The sequence below is a fragment of the Eschrichtius robustus genome, chromosome 19 (assembly GCF_028021215.1).
Source record: "Eschrichtius robustus isolate mEscRob2 chromosome 19, mEscRob2.pri, whole genome shotgun sequence".
NCBI lineage: Eukaryota > Metazoa > Chordata > Mammalia > Artiodactyla > Eschrichtiidae > Eschrichtius > Eschrichtius robustus.
Window position 1 is genome coordinate 58,459,572 of NC_090842.1, and position 16,332 is coordinate 58,475,903.

Below are 16,332 nucleotides of genomic sequence, written 5' to 3' on the forward strand. Positions count from 1 at the left end.
TTCTATGGACCCTTCTTTCCTTCCTATCTCTTCCTGCTGTCTCTCTGTCTCTCTCTGATACCCTTTCTCCTCAGTGTCTTTCAATTCACTTGCTCTGTCTCTCCATCATTATCTTTGTCTCGATTTCCCTCCCCTCTCTAGCTCAGAAACTCTGTATCTCTGTCCCTCTCTGTCAACCGCCTCTGGATTTCCCCACCATCCCCAGTTTAGGGCCACAGAGTCTCCAAATCCCACTTCTACAAGGCCACTCCCAGAGAACAGGTGTGGCCATGGTCAGAATTTGGTACCAGTCTCACCAGACAGTCTACTGTGTCTTTGGGACTTAAATATGCATAAGTGAATATGGTTATCTGGGTCCCCTCTGTGTCCCCCTCTGCTCAGGCACATGGCCTGGGTTGGGGCCCTTCCCAAGACACTTCCTGGTTCTTTCAGGGGACAGCCAAGACTGGCTACCTGGTCCCAGGTGTGGGGAGTGGTCAGGAGCTGGGGGAGGAGGGGGCTGAGGTCCTGGACTTCTGGGTCCCAGAGGAGGAGGGGGAGTGGTCCCCATGAGATCTGTGACTCCTGCGAAGGTCTGCAGTTGGGAAGGATTTATTATCACTAAGTGGCCATGACAGAGCAGGGAGGGGGGGAGGTGACACTAATGAGGCTGCTACAATCAGCTCCCCTAGAAGCAGCGACTAAGGGCTCATTACCCGCTGGATGGGAGGGGAGCCTGGGAAAGGCAGTAAGGGGAGGATTGAGTTAGGGTGTGGGGAGGGGATGAGGACGGTCTAGAGGGAAGAAGAGTAGACACTCCCAAAGGGGAAGTTGAGTCAGGATACTCCCAGGAAAGATTGTGAAAAGAGAGCGGGTTCCAAGGAAGTGGGGTGAGACACGGTTTGGGTGCACAGCTGGTGGGGCAGCCCGGCTGGGTCACGGCTTCTCCAGCTGAACGTCTCCGATGTGGAGGCTGCCCACATCCTGGTAGGTGCCCTGGAGGCCCCGGGAGATGTCCTCGTACATGGAGCAGTCATCGAGGTTCAGGCCCTGGGGTGGAAACGGGGTGGTGAGCCTCAGGGCCCTGACGCCTGGGTCCCTGCTCCCGGCCAACCTCAGGGAGGGGCCCCGTAAGAGCCCCGCCCACCCCACAGACACGCACCTGCCCCGCACCTGCCCCCGCCTTCCACTGACCTCATAAAGATTTTCATCTTCATAGTCATCCTGGACATCTGCCCCGAATTTCATGTTCTGCCACCGTTTCTGTTGGGGGATTGGGAGCCTCCGTGAATGGGGGGAGAGAATGTGTTTTCAGACCCTCACGGAGGCCAGGAGGTGCTTTACCAGAAAGGGTAAGGGACATGCCCAGAGCCACATATCCTGTAAGTGGCAGGTCTCTCTGGGTCCAAGCCAGTGTCCTTTTGGCTGTCGCCACTGCCTGCTCTTCTCCACGAATAACAACAGCAATAATAGTAAATGGCTGTAGTTGCCCCGCGGCCTAAAGAGAGACTGGTGCAGGCCAGAGACTCTGGGAGGACACCAGCCCCCATCTTCCCTGGCCTCGGCTACATCTGGAGGCTGCGGCACTCCTGGGTAGAGGGGGAGAGTTGAACATCTCTGTGGGGGGGCGGGGAACGTGAGGACAGCCCTGAGGGGAGACTGAGCCAGGACGCCCCTCCGGGCCCAGCGCCATGTGAAATGCTTTCATTATATTAAATTCCTGACCCCCTCACAGCCCCTGTGAGGTGGGTGCTGCCATTCTGTCAAGTTTTAGGCGGGACCCTCGGACTCAGGGGGCCGCTGGTCCCCGGCGTGGCTCACCCTGAAGAGCAGCAGCGTCCCAGGCACCACGGCGCAGATCAGCAGGATGATGCCCTCGGCTGTGATGATGTTGTTCTTGGTGCCCTCCCCCATGTCCAGGAAGGGCCTGGGGAGTGGCTCTGCGAGGAGGGAGCGCTGCTCAGAGCCCAGCCCCTCAAGTCCTCCCCTCGCCTCCTGGCCACGCCCCCATCGAGGCCCAAGACCACTGAAGTCCCCACCTTGCAGGTGAGAAAATCAATCAGCCGCTGTGCCGTGAGCCGGGGAGTGAGGATGCCCGAGATGCAGGAGCTGCAGGCACTGGCTCCATCCCCCCCGTCACAGGTGAGGAAGCCAGTGGCCCCAGCTGTGGAGTGATGTGCACTCACCACGCACGCGGAGGTAGGTCCCACAGGAGCGCTGGATCTTCTGGCCTTCCTTGACTTGGCACCTGTACATGCCCCTGTGGCTCTTGTTCACCTGCTGGATGATCAGCTCGCCCTCGGGGCCCGGGCTTGAGAGCTCCATCATAGGGGGCCACGTGGAGTTGCCTTGGAGGATGCGCCACCACGTGACGTTGGGGTTGCTGCCATTGTGCCTGCACAGGAGGCGGACCTTGTCCCCGATGCTCACCGTCACCGATGGTGGGCCCCAGTCCACCCACAGGGCCTGGCACCTCGGGCCTGCGGAGAGGCGAATGCGTGAGGGACCGTGAATGGAGACACAGGCCCAGCCCGGCCCCTGCCGCTCCAGCGCTCCTGGCTGTGTGTGTGCATGTGTGTGTGGCGGGGGTGTGTGCAGAAGAGTGTGAGTGACACACTGCTGGGGGTCCCCACTCGCCTCTCCAGAGCCACCTCCTGCTACCCTCTCCATACCTGCTCCGAGCTTCGGCCCCACGGAGCTCACTGGCACTTGGATAGTTGGGTCCCTCGTGCTAGCAGGGCCCCTGGCCAGGCAGCTCCTTCTAGAATCAGTTTGGGCATCACCTCCTCCTGCAGGCCTTCCTAGATTATTTTCTCACCCCAGCCCCAGCCTGGCCCCATACCTGGCGCTTTATATATTGTGTATAACTGTCCCAGAACCCTTAGAAGTCGGTTCTCTCATTATCCCATTTTACAAGTGTGACAGCTGAGGCCCAGGGCAGCAGGAGTGGCTCAGGGGTTCGAACCCTGGCCTCCTGGCCCTGGGCCCCTTCCTGCCAGTTTGTGAGCCTGTCCTGCCCTGTGACCCTGGGCCCGCCCCTCGTTCTCCGTTTGCGTAACTTTGTGTGTGTCAAGCTGGGGGCCGGGGTGAGTTCAGCGTTTGGGCTGGGCTGGGCGTTAGGGGAGGGCCTCAGCTACGTGGTTGGCGGGAGGGGGCTGGGTGGCCCAGGCTGGGGAAGCCCCAGTTCTTGTGCCACTATCCCCCCCGCGCCCCCCCGACGCTGCCCCTGGGCCAGTCCACATGGCTGTCTGTGGCGGGAGGAGGAGAGAGGTGGCGGAAGAGGCAGCAACCTGAGGGTCACGGACTCCAAACTCAGCTCCCAGTGGAAATTTGGGGTGACTGGCCACCTCTCTCAACTCCTCGCTCAAACGGGGTGGTTCACAGCCCTGCCAGCTGGCATTGCGTGGGAGGGGAAGGGGGAAGGTCACCGGCCCCCCCCCCCCCCAGCACTGAGAAGGGCTTCCCTATGCAGGGGATGGTGACCGGGATTCCAGGCAGAGAAGGAGAAAGTTTTTTCTCCCCTGAAGCTGATTACTACCCACAGTCCCCTCCCTGCCCCCAGCTCTGGAGCTCAGTCAAGGGCAACCTTAGTTCCTTATTTTGATCTGGGGGGACGAGGGGGTGCGGAAGGTGTCTCTCGCCCTGCCTCCCCCCACCGGGGGATGCTCCTTCAACTTCGCTGAGCCCCCCTCCAGCCTCCCGTTGGCCTGCCTGGGACAGTCAAGCAGATGCAGTTTCTACGGGGTCTTTTCTAGCCCCCCTCCTGCCAGCTCCTCTCCCGTCCCCACTGCCTGGGCCCTCTCAACAGTCTCCCAATCCCTCCCCCACCTCCCCCCAGCACCTGCCTGTTGACCACGTACCCAGGCCAGCAGCGAAGATCAAGAGGAGAAAGGTGGAGGCACGCGGGGTTCGGAGGGCTCGGGGACCCCCAGGCATCTTCTCCCAGTGGGTTGTTTTGTATGGGTTGCAGCAGCCCTGGGATACCAGATCCCACCTCGGCCGAGCCCCAAACCCCGCCCCACTTCCTGCCCAGCCCTGCGGAGATGGGCTCCACTGGCCCCACTGCTGGGTCCTTTGGTTGTCAGGCTGGGGGCAGCCCCTGCCAGGAGGCTTCAGGCCATGAGTGGAGAGGAACTGCTCCCTGCACCTGTGGCCGCCACAACTCCCCCGAGAGGAGGCTGCTTGGGTAGGGGGAAGAGGTTGGTTTAAGGCCTGGTTCGTCACTGGAAAGGAAGCCCGAGGGAGCCGGAGTTTGGGGTGCCTGCTGCGCACAGGTGGTCAGGGGACGGGGGGTGGTTCCGAGCCTGGTCTTTGCCCCTCACTGGCCTTGGGCAAAACTTGTCCCCTCTCTGAGCCTCCGTGTCCTCCCTTCTTGGGGTTGGAAAAGAGGATTTAAAGAGGTTGTGCATGCACAGCACTGAACACAGGGCCTGGCACGTAGTAGGTGCTCAGTAAATGTTAGTTACTATTAATGCTCATGGGGAATAAATGAGGCAGGCCCACCAGCTCCGTGACTAGGTGGTGGCTTCCCTTTCCAAGATTTGGCATTTTTAATTCAAGAGATGAGGATAAAAATATCTCCCTGATGTTGTGACATAAGTTGATGTTCCCGACACCCAAAGGGCCACGAAGGGCTCTTTCCTGGTGTTCTTTCATTTCAGCCTCTCCACAAGTGGGCAAGGTAGGCCACCCCCCATTTTGCAGGGGAGGAAACTGAGGCCATCACAGAGAGGGAACACCATCACTGTTACTTGCCCAGTTTATACAGTCTGGTGGTGGAGCAGGGATTCCAAGTCACTTATGTGTGACCGGCTTCCTTTGAGCATTATTGTAGGTCAAGTGGGAGGAAAATGAGGCCTGAGGGGTGGGGGGGGGGGAATGACATGAGGTTGTTTAGATGTTTGTGAGCAGTTAGGGGACCATCTCATACATGCGTGCGCGCGCACACACACACACACACACACACACACACACACACACACAAGGAGACACCATGAAAAAATTCATGGCAGGGAGATTTTTGGTAGCAAAAACTGGGAAACAGACGAAAAGTCCATTTACAGGAGAAGGGATGCATAAATTGAGGTATAGTCAGTCAATGGAGTAGCACACAGCAGGAGAAGAGGCCGAGCTTTGCTTGTCAACATGGCTGCATCTCAGAAACAACAAGAAAATGAGAAGAAATGTACTATGACAGGATCCGGCTGACTTGTTTTCAAAAGGCAAAACAACAGCATGTGCTGTTAGGGACACATGTGTCTACAGTAAAGGTGTAAATGCACGCAGGGGAGTGATACCCCACTCCTGAGAGGGCTTACCTCTTGGGGAAGCAAGGAGGTTGCGACTGGGAAGGATACGCAGAGGGCTTTGTCTTAGTTTTATGTCGTTTTACTTTTTAAGCTGGGTGGTGGGTTCATGGGTCTTATTTATTTATTTATTTATTTATTTATTTATTTATTTATTTATTTATTTATTTATTTTTGGCTGCACAGGATCTTCGTTGCTGCGCACGGGCTTTCTCTAGTTGCGGCGAGCAGGGGCTACTCTTCGTTGTGGCGCACGGGCTTCTCATTGCGGTGGCTTCTCTTGTTGCGGAGCACGGGCTCTAGGCACGCGGGCTTCAGTAGTTGTGGCTTGCGGGCTCTAGAGCGCAGGCTCAGTAGTTGTGGTGCATGGGCTTAGTTGCTCCTCGGCACGTGGGATCTTCCCGGACCAGGGCTCGAACCCGTGTCCCCTGCATTGGCAGGTGGATTCTTAACCACTGCGCCGCCAGGGAAGTCCCATGGGTCTTTTTTACACTATTATGTATATATACTGTTTTGCATGCTTGAAGTATTTTGTAATTTAAAAAAAAGGTGCAACTGTCACCCACACAGAAGAACATGGGCCTCAAGAGTTCACACCTCCTGGGTTTGAATCTCAGCTCTGGTCATCTGAGCCTCAGTTTCTCCTCCTGTGATCTGGGCATAACCTCCCTACTTGTGAGGCTGTAAGAATATCACAGTGTGCTTAGGACAGTTCCTAGGACACAGTTCCTCTTCTCTGGCCCTCGGGCCTTCCCTCCTTCCCTCCAGGGACCCAGGTGTTCTGTTGGGTCCCTCTCTGTACAGCAGGTCATTAGCCCCTCTGTACTGAAGTTCTTCCTATAACCCCCATGTAGGAAGAAGTCTGGATCCAGACGCTGCAGCCCTTAGGAATTCACCTCCTTCAGCATCCTTCCTGGCTGAGCCAGTTTCCAGGCCCTCGGCTGACCCCCAGTGGCTGGAGGGGTGCAGCCGCCGCATTGCAGGCCCTCTCAGGCTCGCTGGCCTGTCTGGGCACCTCCACCTCCCGCTTACCCGGCACCCTGGTATCTGGCACTGTGAGCAAACCGGACGCTTGGCATTGCATTCCCAGGACGATTCTGGGAAATATCTTCATCCTCAATCAGCAAAAGAGGAAACTTAGGCCCCAAACAAGGAGTGACTGGCTCAAGGTCATGCCCAGGAGTGTAACCCTTTGGGCCTTATTTTCCCCACTTCTAAGGGACAGTGCCCTGTAGTGGCTAGAGCCCAGGTCCAAATGCTGGCTTTGCCACCTCCTGGCTGTGGGACATCAGGCAAATTACCCAACCTGTGACTTATCTTCCCCATCTCCAAACTGCGCTTTTTGGCACCTACTTCACAGAGTATTAAGTGATACATTTATAAAGCACCTTGCACGTGGTAGGCTCTACTCGTTTATTCAGATCTGATCTTCCAGCCCTGACAACTTCCAGGCTGGCGGAAAATGACACCTTCATTCCCCACTGGGTGTAGGGGACTCTGGTTTGATGTTCTTTCCATTTTGAACATCTTGGTCCATCAGGTGTGCTGCTTTCAGCAACACACGGCATCTCCCCGAATCCCTCAGGTAGGAGTAAGCAGCTTTACAGGCAGGAGCAGAAAGCTGAGGGTAAGTTGCTCAAGGTCGCACAGAATTTTGGGCAGCGTTGGAATTTGAACCCGTCATTTGGAGTTCAAAGCCAGGCTTGGCACTGGAAGGAAATGGGTTTGATCTGAGGAGTAACTTGGGATGGGGGGACCTCAGGGGTCTTGGCCTAGCCAGCTCAGGCTCAGCATCTTAGTTTTCCCCAACTGGGAGGTGGGCCAGGTCTCATGGGGTGGTAAGGGGACCCTTCCAAGGCTTAGCACCTGCCTACTGGAAGCCTTTTGTATCTCCCACCTGGACCAGAAGACCATCACAGGTGGAGCTCCCGTCCCATTAGTGCAAAGAGCCAATCACCATGCAGAACTGTGCTGGGGCGGGGGTGGGGGGGTGCGACCCCACCAGGGCCCTGGGAACTTGGCCTCTATGCAGGGGCCATGCCCCTCCCTCTGGGACGGAAGTAGCAGCCCCCTGCCAGCCGGGTCCCTACTGCAGCTTCAGCACTGCATCCCATTTCTTGGGGCAGGTACAGCTAGCTCCATCTTACAGCAGGGCCCAGGCCAGAGATCCCCAAAGCGAAGGCTCCCGTGTAGGTCAGGAAAAGGACGTGCATACTAGGCAGGTCACCTTGGGCTGGAGGCACACAAAGGACCACCCCGAGTGACGGCTGTCCTTGTCCACTTTCTTCCAGAGAAGCAGCACCTGAGCCCCAGGGCCCTCCTGTTTTGTTCCAGCAGGGTCCAAGGCTCCACGTGGGGCCACTGCTTGAACTTTCAGTTTCTTTTTCTGAGAACCACAAAGCCAAGGTGTGGGAGAGGAGCGAGGGCCCCCGGGTCTTGCACCAGCCTCTCGCCCACTTGGGGCAGAACCGTGTGAGCCTGCAAGGCCAGGCCTCAGGTTTCCGAGGCTGTTGAGCACCACAGCCATGCAGGAAGGCCCCGGCCCCTCTCCTTCGCAATGGAAGGGAAGTGCAGTGCAGTGCTCCTTCCTCTTGCCCGGCCACCCTCCAATCAAGAGACCCAGAGCAGGATTACGAATGAGGCAATTTATTAACCCAGCATCATTTGTTCTAATGCTTCTTGTTGGCAGCTGCCACCTGTGGGAAAAGACAGACAATAGTTAAGATCAGTTGTGGGGTCTGTGTTCAAGCACTTCACAGCAGCTCCCCAGCAGCCATGGGACGGACGCCAGGCACCCTGATTTGTGGTTTACGTGTATTCATCTCATCCGATCTTCACAATCTTGGGTACCTCCCCATTTTACAGAAGGATAAAACTGGGACTCTCAAGGACAGAGAGCGTTGTCGTGTGTTTCCAACATCTGCCCATCACTCCACACTGTGTGCCAGGCCCTGCTCTGCCCCGGAAGAGCCACCTACTCGTTCCAGGCCACCCCCAATCCCCAGAGGGCTGACACCTCCATTCTCTTCTGACACTCAAGTGACTCGACAGTCTAAGACTCCTAGGAGGCCTGAGTCAATAGGAAAAACAACAACGGGTTCATGCCAGGCCCTGGGGGCTTCTGTTGCCGTAGCTCACTGACTCCTCACCACCACCCTCCGAGGTAGGCAAAAGCAGATCTCTCTACAGACAGGGACTCTGGCCCAGGGTGTCTATAGTCCGTCAGCATCTGGACGGAGACCTGTGTTCTGAGGCACCCTAATACTCAGTAAGCATGAAGACTAAGAAGAAACACTACAGTCAGAATCAGAAGGCTGACCCGGGAAGAGGGAGTCGCGTGCCCTGCAGGAGAAGCAAGCCCAGCGAGCTGCACCCTGGGCCTCCCTTCACCCAGGCACCTGCATTTTCAACCAGCCCCCACAGGAAGTCTGTCAGAAACGCTCTTTCTCCTGCACCCTCCTCCCCTGGGCTGTGCCCTCCAGGGGAGGAAACACCGAGCTGACAAAACCCAGGCTCCAGAAACACCCAGGCGGTGACTGAGGGACCCAGCCCTCACCTGTCCAGCGATTCTGTCCAGATCTCTCTGTCCCTGAGGTGTTAGTTTGCGGCCCCTGTGGGAGAGAAGGGTCATTTGGCCCCAGGTGAGTGCAGGCTCCCACCAGCGTCCCCGATCCCTGCCAGGCCTCCCCTGGACACGAGCCAGGCTTTCCAAGAAGGCACCTGGCCACAGGGCCACATGGCACCAGCCAAGTCCCACTGAGGTCCCCAGTCGGCTGCATTCCAACAAGCTGGAGGCTGGGGTGGGAGCTCCCCCGGGAGCTGACGGGGTGTCGTTGGTGCAAGCATTAGATCAAAAGCCCCGAAAAATCAATTGGGAAAAGCTAACGAGCAGGCTAATGAAAGCGGACAGTCGCTAAATTACCTGCCTGGAGCCTGCAGTAGTTAGCCAGAGGGGTCGGGGCGAGGCCCCGCGCTGTTCGCTTTTCTGAAGAATCCCCTGCCTGCCTGGGGGGCAGGTGCAGACTGTGCAGGACAGACCTGGCACCTCACTGCGTGGGCGGAGGGGGACAGTCCTTGATAACTTCATTATAGGGGATCTGGCTCCAAGGCTCCTCCATACCCCCAGCTTCCCCTCCCCTGCTTACCCATCTTGGTCCTTTTCCACCATTTTCAGCCCCTCCAGGGCTTGGAGAACCCGACGGGCCACGCTCTTGGAGCCTCTGCTGAAGTGGCTGGGCATGACACCATTTCTCTGACGCCCCCCATAGATCTTGGTCATGGAACCAACCCCAGCGCCGCCCCGGAGGTACAGGTGCCGTGCTGTGGAAGCTGGGTGGGAGGCAAGGGAGACTTGAGAACCCTTCTCAGACAGGGAAGACGCTTCTCCACAGCTGAGGCAGCCTTGGGAAAGGGCCTTGCTCAAGGTCAAAAGTGTAGCTGTGTGCGGCAGCAGATTCTCACCCCACCGTTTTACAGTCAGGGAAACTGAGAACGTGAGACACCAAGCCCAGTAGCTGACCCCCCCCTCCCCCAACCAGTGCGGGAGACTGGCGTGCACAGGCAGTGGAGGGACCGCCGTGGCCACATGACCAGGCAGGCAACCCGCGCCCCGGGACTTGCTTAGCAGTTAGTGCCCAGCTGTGCTGCGAAGTGGACCTGAGGTTCTGGGGGAGAGCCTAGCAAATGTTTAAGCCGTGACTGTCCCCCTCCATCTGCCTGGGAGCTCTGAAGGGCAGCAGAGCTGGAGAAGAGACCTACTGATCCTCCCACACCCAGCCCTGGAGCGCTTGGGTAACAGTGGTAGCAGGGCTGACATCCTATGCAGTGGACGTTCCCAACCTGGAAGGTGCGTCACCCAGCTCTGCGGACTGGGATTCTGGTCCCTCGACTGGCTTGGGCAGGTCCCTCACCCACCCCGGCCAGCCTCCTTGGAAATCCTCTTCTGTTCAACTGGAACACTTGCCTGCCAGGCCCTATGCCATCTGCTTTTCACACTCTCTCTGAGGCAGTAACATGGCCTTAGGAGCCCGCCCGATACTGTGGCCTTGGCAAGTCACCTACCCTCACCTGAGAACCAGGACGAACAGTACCTCATTGAGCGCTACTGTGAAGACTCCATGAATGCATCAGGTGCTACTTTCCTTCGTGGAAAAGGTTAAACTCCAGAGAGTACTCCTGGAGTACTCTCATGCCACATAGCTCTGTAGGGACAGCCCCTCCAGACGGTTCTGCTTTTCTACCTCAGGGGGCCACTGAGGTTTGAAGAACTGGGGCCCAGATGCTGGCCATCACACAGCCCTGCCTGGCTGAAAGCTCAAAGGTAGGGATTCCAGGTCACCCCAGAGACCAGCACGTTAGATTCCCCTTAGTCCTGAAGATGAACGGGGGAGTCAAGGATTCATTCCTTCAACAATGACTTGCTGCCAAGAGTCACGGGGCACTGGGCCATCTCCATGACCCTCCAGTGTCATGAGCTGGGGGGGAGGGGCAGGTGGAGCTGACCAGGTGAGGTAGGCTCCTCCTTCCCTCCAGCTGCCCCTCCCAGAGCAGTTCCTGCACACAACTGGTTCTCAGCCTCTCTCCTGCCCTCTAAGACCATCTCCGGATACAGCCACAGGCTTCAGGGGCCAACAGCGCAGCACAAACTGCTGAGCAGCCCCTCCCTGATACCACTGCCTTTGGCCTCTGCTCACTTTAAAACCACTCTCCTTGGTTCTTTTTGTCCTCACCCCACCCCCTAGATCGGGGCTCTGACCCTCTTCCAGGCACCAAGCAGCCCACCCACTGCCAGGATCAAGAGAGTCACCTGTTACAAGCCACCCCCCCCAATCTTACTGCCAGGAGTGACCTCATGGAAAACGCGCCTTTAAGACCAGTGCAAATGCCCAATGGCTACCGCCATTCCTCCTGCACCTGTCTGGTCATGCCCTGGCTCTAGGTGGAGATCTGCTCTCCCACTTGGGCTGTGGAAGGCGTAAGAGCCTCACGAAGGGGGAAAGATGAACACTCCTAATTTCACGAACACCCAGAAGAGGCCGCACACTAGAAATGAATCTTGCTGAACCAGGACTAGCGCTCAGCCCAATCTCAGCACGGAAAGGGGCGAGCTGTCTGGTAGATGGGGTTTGAACCCCAACATTGCTCCCTGTCAGCTGTGACAGAGTCCACCCCCTTCAAGTGGTCTGCGCCACGGTACTAAGGGGGACAACGTACTTCAACCCTGAGCAGTGACTGGCAAAGAACAAACTCCAATAAAGCTCAACCTTAGTTTCTCCCAGGGGGAGTTTCACATCTTTCTTAATGACGCATAAAATTATCTGATGCAGGAGAATTCCCCGGTGGTCCAGTGGTTAGGACTCTACCCTCTCACTGCAGGGGCCCAGGTTCAATCCCTGGTTGGGGAACTAAGATCTTGCAAGCTGAGCAGCATGGCGCGCGCGCGCACACACACACACACACACACAAGCGCTCAGGCGCCCCAATCCAACAGCTGCTCACCCACCGCGACACACACTGTATTCTTATTCTTACCTCCCCACCAAGCAGGCCCTTCTGAGAACTGAGGTCAAGAAGGCTGTCCAGGGCCACACTGCACCACTCCCTTTCAAAGCCCTTTAGTGGTCTCCCCTTGACACTGCCCCTCCCCTTAGAGCACTCCCCCCACTCTCCTGAAACAGGCTCTTTCTAGCTCTACACCTCACCCCTCACAGACACTGCCCCCTACACCACCGCCTGGTGAGTGGCCACCCCTACAGATCTGCACCTCTTGCGGACCACCCTCAGGAAGGCCCTGCCATCTACCCCTGTTCTCTGTATCCCCTATACCTGAGGTCAACAGCTGTCCACACCGTGCTCTTACATGTCCCCAGAATTTGACCCCCACTGCCCTGTTGCCTTCACTGCCAGAGCTCAGCCTCCCAGGACAGGTCGCTATCCCACTGTGCTTTAGACCCAAACCCCTGAGGGGGCAAAACAGGCCAAGCTCCCATGATCCAGAGGAGGAAAAGCAAATATGGCAGACTGCGGTTTTGGAGCCAGCCTGCCACACCCTCCCAGGGTCTTCACCGGTCTGTATCTCATTTTCCTCCTGGGTAAATGACTATCTCCTATGACTCCACTTGTCCAGAGTATGGACTGACCAATCTAAGTGGGAGCACTCTAGACTCCAATAGAGGTTGGCAGACTTTTCCTGTAAAGGGTCAGACAGTAGACCATGTAGCCGGTGGCAACTGCAACTCTTGCCTGTCATGATTTTAAACAAACGGTCAGGGTTGTGCCCCAACAACGCACACACAACACACCCTGGTCTAGGACCCTTACCCTGTGCCACTAGGGCAGCAGGGGAACTGAAGTCAAAAGCGAGCGTTGGAAATCCAAAGGGAGAGCCGCAGGGCAGGCAGAGGACGCACACCCAGCGTGATGTGTTGGGGAAGCTGCAGTGGGCAGAAAGGGGCCACGGCAACTGTCAAGATGACCAGCAGGCTCAACTCGGTGTGCGTTCCCCAGAGTCCTTTCCCCATTTCCCCTTAACCTCTCCCCACCTAGAAAAATAAAGTACAAAATGCTGCCAAGGGGACAGAGCTGCCCCCACCTCCAAGCGATGACAAGAGTCGGGTAGACTGTGGCATCAGGAGCTGGCAGACCCCAAGCATGCTAACCTCCCTGACATCAACTGCAAATCGGCAACCACCAGTCCTACTTGGGAAGTTTTTGTTAGGTACAGGTTATATAAAATATGCATATTCACCTGATCAAATGGGAAAAGCTATTAGATTCTTTCTCCTCATCTTAGATCCAAAGTTGCCTTGCTTGACCTATCGGCTCTTGGGGCATCACCAAAGAGCAGTCAGGACCAGACATGCCTTGCTTTCCAAGATAGGTGGATGGCAGGGGTAGTGGTGGTCTCGTCCAGGCCCCGTCACCACTGACTGTGTGCCCAGGGAGGTCAAGTCAGCTCCCCTTCACCAGACCCATTTTTCTTTATAAAAACATACAAGTGAGTAGACAGATATGCTACCCACCCCACTCATCTCACAGATTTGATCTCTTAGTCCTCACGGGTCAGAGGCTGTGTCTGAGCATGCTGGCCCCTATGCCCAGTCTAGGGCCTGAAAGATTGGCCCACCAACCTACAAAATACTTCTGCTCTGAGGTGCTGGGCACCTTATACCAAGGCCAACTCTTCTCAAGGTCATTCTGGAGTTTTGTCTAAACTCTGCTTCCCACCTACAGACAAGCTCTGGTCAGGACAGAGCCCCCACTTCACAGAGGACGGATGAAGACGGGAGAGACCGAGAGCCTTTAGTGAAGGCCCTGTGCAGAGGCGGCCACCTTGGCACAATCCAGCCTTGAACCCCATCCCCTACTCCCAAGGTAAGCCTCCATGGGGGTGACTGGAGAAATTTGAAACATTAAAGACAGATGAGGCAATACTAGCAGTAGCACTATGCAGTCAGGGGCTACACTTAAAATCAGTCCTTCAAAGTCATTACTAAAGGATTAATAAGAAGATAAGAAAAGGGACCGGTACAGGGTGACCATAAGGTTTTCTCCAGGGCACTTGAGGCTTGCCAAGAAGATTTAGAGCAATGAGTGACCTGGTCAGATCCCCAACTCCTTAGTTACCAACAACTCATTTAACATGGCAGTCTAGTGTGATGATCTGAACAACAAAACAGACCCACAGACATTCGAAGGACAATGCCTCTCTCTAAAACAAACCGCCTCCAGGCAAAACGTGAACACGCTACTCATTTGTCCCTGGGTCTCCCACAAGGCCCAGAGGAAAGCACAGGTCCTCACGTGAATCTCTTACAAATAAAGAAACAGATTCAGAATACAAAATTATTGAATGTCACACAAAACATGCAGTGACAGAGTCAAAGATTTCTCTCGTTATTTCTGGGGGCAAGTAAGAGCTCACAAAGGGGACACCCGGCCCCCCACGCCCCAGCCAAAGGCCCCAGTTCCTCACCAGCTCGTGTGTAGAACCAATTCTCATCGTAGGGAGCGAGCTCTTTATGCTTGGCCAGCTTGACAGTGTCCACCCATTCAGGGACTTTCAGCTTCCCGGACCTGGGACCAAGACAGTGAGAAAGACACAATTCAGGAGTCTCCACAAACTCCATCCCAGTTCCCTCCCCTCAACACAACTGCAGATCAAGAAGAGCCCAATGTGTCCCAAAATACAAAGAGACTAAAACTCAAACACAATTCAGGGCTCATGTAGAAAGGATAGACCCCACAGAGACCTCCAACAAGCCTCCCCAGACTGAAAGCCTGCGGGCGCTGAGGGATCAGGCAAAGGCGACAGCCTCCACCCACTCGGACCCCAGTCCCCACACTCACTTTTTGAGGAAGGCTGCCAAAGCTCTGACGAACTCCTGCTGGTTCACGTCCTTTACAGTAACTCCAGGCATCTGCGGGAAAGGTCGAGCATGTGAACACAGGATTGATGAAGACGACTGACAAGGGTCGGGGGCCAGCCCCAACGCGATCTAAACCGCCGCACTCTCCTTACTTCCGAAAGCCCTACTTCAATTCCCGGCTTTAAAGGCCCCTGCGCCTGTGGGTCCTAGAGAACTCACCGACGCCCACGGTCCCTCCGGGTCGCACGAACACTGCCTGCCCCCGTTTGTGAAGACGCTCTATGACCCCAACCCCTGATTCTGGGGTCCCTCGCACTCCCCGCTGCCCACCAGGCCCAGCCTCGGTTCCCGGAGCGCGCGGACCAGACATGCCCGGGCCTGCAGCTCGCACGTGGCCGCGACTCCAGGAGGCGGGGCGGCCCCGCGCGGGTACCCCGGAGCTCCCAGGCACACGCTCCGGGCTCGGGAATCGGGCCCCGACACCCCGCACCCGGTTCGGACCGGAGCACTCTCCTTACCGTGCGGCCTCCAAGCTGCCAGCCACGGAAAAGGGAGCAACGGGGTTTCCCGGGCGCACAAGTCGGGCGTTGGTTATCGCGAGAGTTCCGAGAACTCGCGAGAGCGGGGTTAGAAAAAAGCGGCCGCGCCTCTCTCAGGGCAAATGTGGCTTCTCCTCCGCGAACGTGGGAGGGTGTGGCGTGAGAGCGGAGGCTTGTTTCCTCCCCGCCCTTCCTTCTCCTGCAGCGTGAGAGAGGAGCTCTCGTCTTGAGTTGGAGGGAATCTAGCTTCGTTTGCGTTGATCGTGGATGGAACAAACAGCGGCGGAGACCGTATCTCCTGGCGGAAGTTATGGGTGGGCAGGAAATAAAGAGACCTGGCTACTTCTGGCGCCACCAGCGGGACGACCCCTTTTCCGGGTGGAAGTGTCTTATCTGGCCGGAAGTGGGGCTAGTAAGGGCGGAACTGTGACCGGGAGCGCAGGGGAAGGGCAGCGAAGAAATGTGGCCACCACCTGCCCTTCCTCGACTAGCAGTACTCGCGAGAGCGGAAGGGGACAGAAGCCGCACCCTTCTTAGGGCGGAAATTGCTTCACCACGGCCCAGGAAAGCGGAGTGGGAATGAGGCACTGGAGGCGGGGAGCAGATAAGGGCAGGGGCAAAGGGGCAGAGGCGGGACCTTCCGAGAAGCTCAGCTCTGCCTCCTAGCGCCTGAGTCTCTTGGCAGGTAGTGCACACATATTAATTCTATCAACAAATACTTTTTGTGTGACTACTCTGTGCAAGGCACAGGTAAACATTATGTAGTATTACATGCATTATCTAGTTTAATCCTTCTAAGGTCCAACACCCAAGAACACAAAGAACACACCTGTGGTTTGATAAAAGTTGCTAACTTGCTGCAAGGAGAAAACATTTAAATGTGAATCCTAATGTAAACGATACTGTGTCAGTGTAGATTCAGCCAGTGTAACAAATGAACCACTCTGGTGTGGGATGCTGGTAGTGGGGGAGACTGTGGGAGGGCGGGGGGACTATGGGAACTCTTACTTTCTGCTCAATTTTGCTGTGAACTTAAAAACTCCTCAAAAGAAAAAAAAACCCACCTCTTAAAAAGTGGTTCGAGGGTAGGAAGTTGTTTATGTTGTGATGAGGAGAGAGGCCACATTAGAGTACATTAAC

At 56.3% G+C, this 16,332-nt stretch overlaps 2 protein-coding genes across 4 annotated transcripts in view; both read right to left on the bottom strand.

Moving 5' to 3' along the window:
* Nucleotides 1-628: 628 nt before the first annotated feature.
* CD79A (CD79a molecule) lies at nt 629-3,915 on the bottom strand. 2 transcript variants are annotated; one of them, XM_068528894.1, is made up of 5 exons: nt 3,840-3,915; nt 2,277-2,459; nt 1,801-1,919; nt 1,174-1,242; nt 629-1,029 (listed from the first exon to the last, which is right to left on the bottom strand). In XM_068528894.1, exons 1-5 carry the CDS (start codon nt 3,913-3,915, stop codon nt 916-918), a joined length of 561 nt encoding a protein of 186 aa, XP_068384995.1. In that variant the 3' UTR covers nt 629-915. The 2 variants fall into 2 exon arrangements, with proteins under 2 accessions (XP_068384995.1, XP_068384994.1); XM_068528893.1 differs by having other exon boundaries at nt 2,166-2,459.
* Nucleotides 3,916-7,915: 4,000 nt separating this feature from the next.
* The window catches only part of RPS19 (ribosomal protein S19), a 122,631-nt gene continuing 114,214 nt past the window's right edge, over nt 7,916-16,332 (bottom strand). Inside the window, exons 1-6 of one of the 2 annotated variants that reach the window (XM_068527412.1) lie at nt 15,172-15,256; nt 14,634-14,704; nt 14,260-14,360; nt 9,431-9,614; nt 8,842-8,896; nt 7,916-7,981 (exon numbers count right to left, since the gene is read on the bottom strand). In XM_068527412.1, the coding sequence (XP_068383513.1) occupies nt 7,955-7,981; nt 8,842-8,896; nt 9,431-9,614; nt 14,260-14,360; nt 14,634-14,704 (438 nt within the window). In that variant the 5' untranslated portion in view covers nt 15,172-15,256 and the 3' untranslated portion in view covers nt 7,916-7,954. Of the gene's footprint in view, nt 7,982-8,841; nt 8,897-9,430; nt 9,615-14,259; nt 14,361-14,633; nt 14,705-15,171; nt 15,257-16,332 lie in introns of those variants that run through there. The other variant, XM_068527413.1, reaches the window with a different exon arrangement.

What these genes read in the sequence shown, in the direction of transcription:
- CD79A (XM_068528893.1), bottom strand. Translation starts at nt 3,915, where the DNA reads ATGCCTGGGGGTCCCCGAGCCCTCCGAACCCCGCGTGCCTCCACCTTT. An exon ending in GATCTTCGCTGCTGGCCTGG is followed by an intron (nt 2,460 to 3,839) that starts GTACGTGGTCAA and finishes GCCTCTCCGCAG; the next exon opens with GCCCGAGGTGCCAGGCCCTG. An exon ending in GGACGCTGCTGCTCTTCAGG is followed by an intron (nt 1,243 to 1,800) that starts GTGAGCCACGCC and finishes ATCCCCCAACAG; the next exon opens with AAACGGTGGCAGAACATGAA.